This window comes from Tupaia chinensis, unplaced genomic scaffold (assembly GCF_000334495.1).
Source record: "Tupaia chinensis unplaced genomic scaffold, TupChi_1.0 Scaffold000287_1, whole genome shotgun sequence".
Lineage (NCBI taxonomy): Eukaryota > Metazoa > Chordata > Mammalia > Scandentia > Tupaiidae > Tupaia > Tupaia belangeri.
Genome location: NW_006159771.1, coordinates 1,443,368 through 1,444,720, shown reverse-complemented (window position 1 = coordinate 1,444,720; position 1,353 = coordinate 1,443,368). Strand labels below are relative to the sequence as shown.

Sequence of the window (1,353 nt, the reverse complement as noted above, 5' to 3'; positions counted from 1 at the left end):
TTGTCGATCTTGTTGATCATGCGGCGCAGGGGCTCGATGTACTTGGACAGCTGCTTCAGCTTGTCCAAGTACTGCTGCTCCTCGGCCTGGCTGGAACCGGCTGGGCTCATGACGGAGCTGGGGTTCACTGCACACGGGACAGGGTTGTGAGTGCGGTTTGGCTGGTGGGCTGGCTCCCCACATCCCCCGGGGAAGCTTGGCTCAGGGGTCCACGAGCTCGCAGGACCCACGGGTGAGGGTCACCTCCACGTCCTGGCCTGACTTACCTGGGGTGTTTAAAGGCCCAGGTGAGGGGACGCTGAAGTTCTGCGGGGTGCGCGCCGTCACCGGACTCTGGGAGGGCTGCGGCGAAGGGCTGGGCAGGAAGCTGCTGGGGGACGGGGCGGGGCCGGAGCTGCGGGGAGGGGAGGGGGCCGTCTGAGCTGGGCACCAGCAGGGCCCACCCCAAGGATTAGTGAAAGGGACCCCCAAGCCCGGCCTACCTGACGTTGGAGTTGGGCTGAGAGCCGGGCTGACCGGGCTGCGGGGACGGCTGCGGGGGCGGGGGCATGGACTGCGGGGTCTGCCTCTGCTGGCCCGGCGACGGCGAGGACAGCATGGGGAGGTTGCTCTGGCCCACCTGGAAGCAGAGGGGCTCAGCCGGCTCGCTACCACATACCAGCCATGTCCACGGCCCCTTCCCGCCGCCCAGGCCAGAGCTGGGCTCTGGGTGCCAGGTGCACACCCTGAGGCCCATCCCTTTCTGCGGGGCAGCTCCAAGGACACCACTGCCTTCGTCCAGGGTGGAGCTACAGCACTCGGCCCGTAGGGACAAAACGTGTGCAGGACCCACACCTCCCAGGGAGCAGCACAGCCCAGCAGCTCCAGACAGAAGGTCAGTTGCCGGCCAGCCCGGGCCACCCTGCTGGTGCCGATGATGGTGGTGGCTACAGGCCCAGCCCTGCTAGCCTCAGGTTTCGAGGCCCTGCAGTGGCATCTCCCAAATCCCGCTCAACCCCGTGCCTGCCGAGTGCCCCAAGCCCCTGCACGGACTGTCCTGTCCTGCAGACTAACGTGGCAGCACCACCCAGGGCACTCAGGACCCTAGTGGCCGCCCCATACCTCCCACCTACCCACACCTCCGCTGTGGCACTGGGGGTCCTGGGTTAGGATAGCCACTCTGGGTGGGCTGCCGGCCTCACAGGCCCCGATCCCACAGCCCCTGCTCCAGACCAGGCCTCGGTGCCACTGGGCCAGAATCAGGGGTGAAACGTGGCTTCCTCTGGCTGGCTCTGCCCTCCCACAGAGGGTACCAGGCAGCACTGCACGGACAAAGGGCAAGGGCCCCCGGGCGCTGCCAACCCAGAGCCGGCT

The 1,353-nt window shown here is 67.7% G+C and overlaps 1 protein-coding gene across 1 annotated transcript in view; it reads right to left on the bottom strand.

Annotated features, from left to right (window-relative positions):
* Window positions 1-1,353, bottom strand: part of MED15 (mediator complex subunit 15) — a gene marked incomplete in the record, with an annotated part of 93,357 nt that overhangs the window by 22,083 nt on the left and 69,921 nt on the right. The window contains 3 exon segments of the mRNA XM_014588575.2: window positions 1-127; window positions 267-394; window positions 483-619. The exon segment at window positions 1-127 is cut by the window's left edge and continues 2 nt beyond it. Of these exon segments, the coding sequence (XP_014444061.1) occupies window positions 1-127; window positions 267-394; window positions 483-619 (392 nt within the window).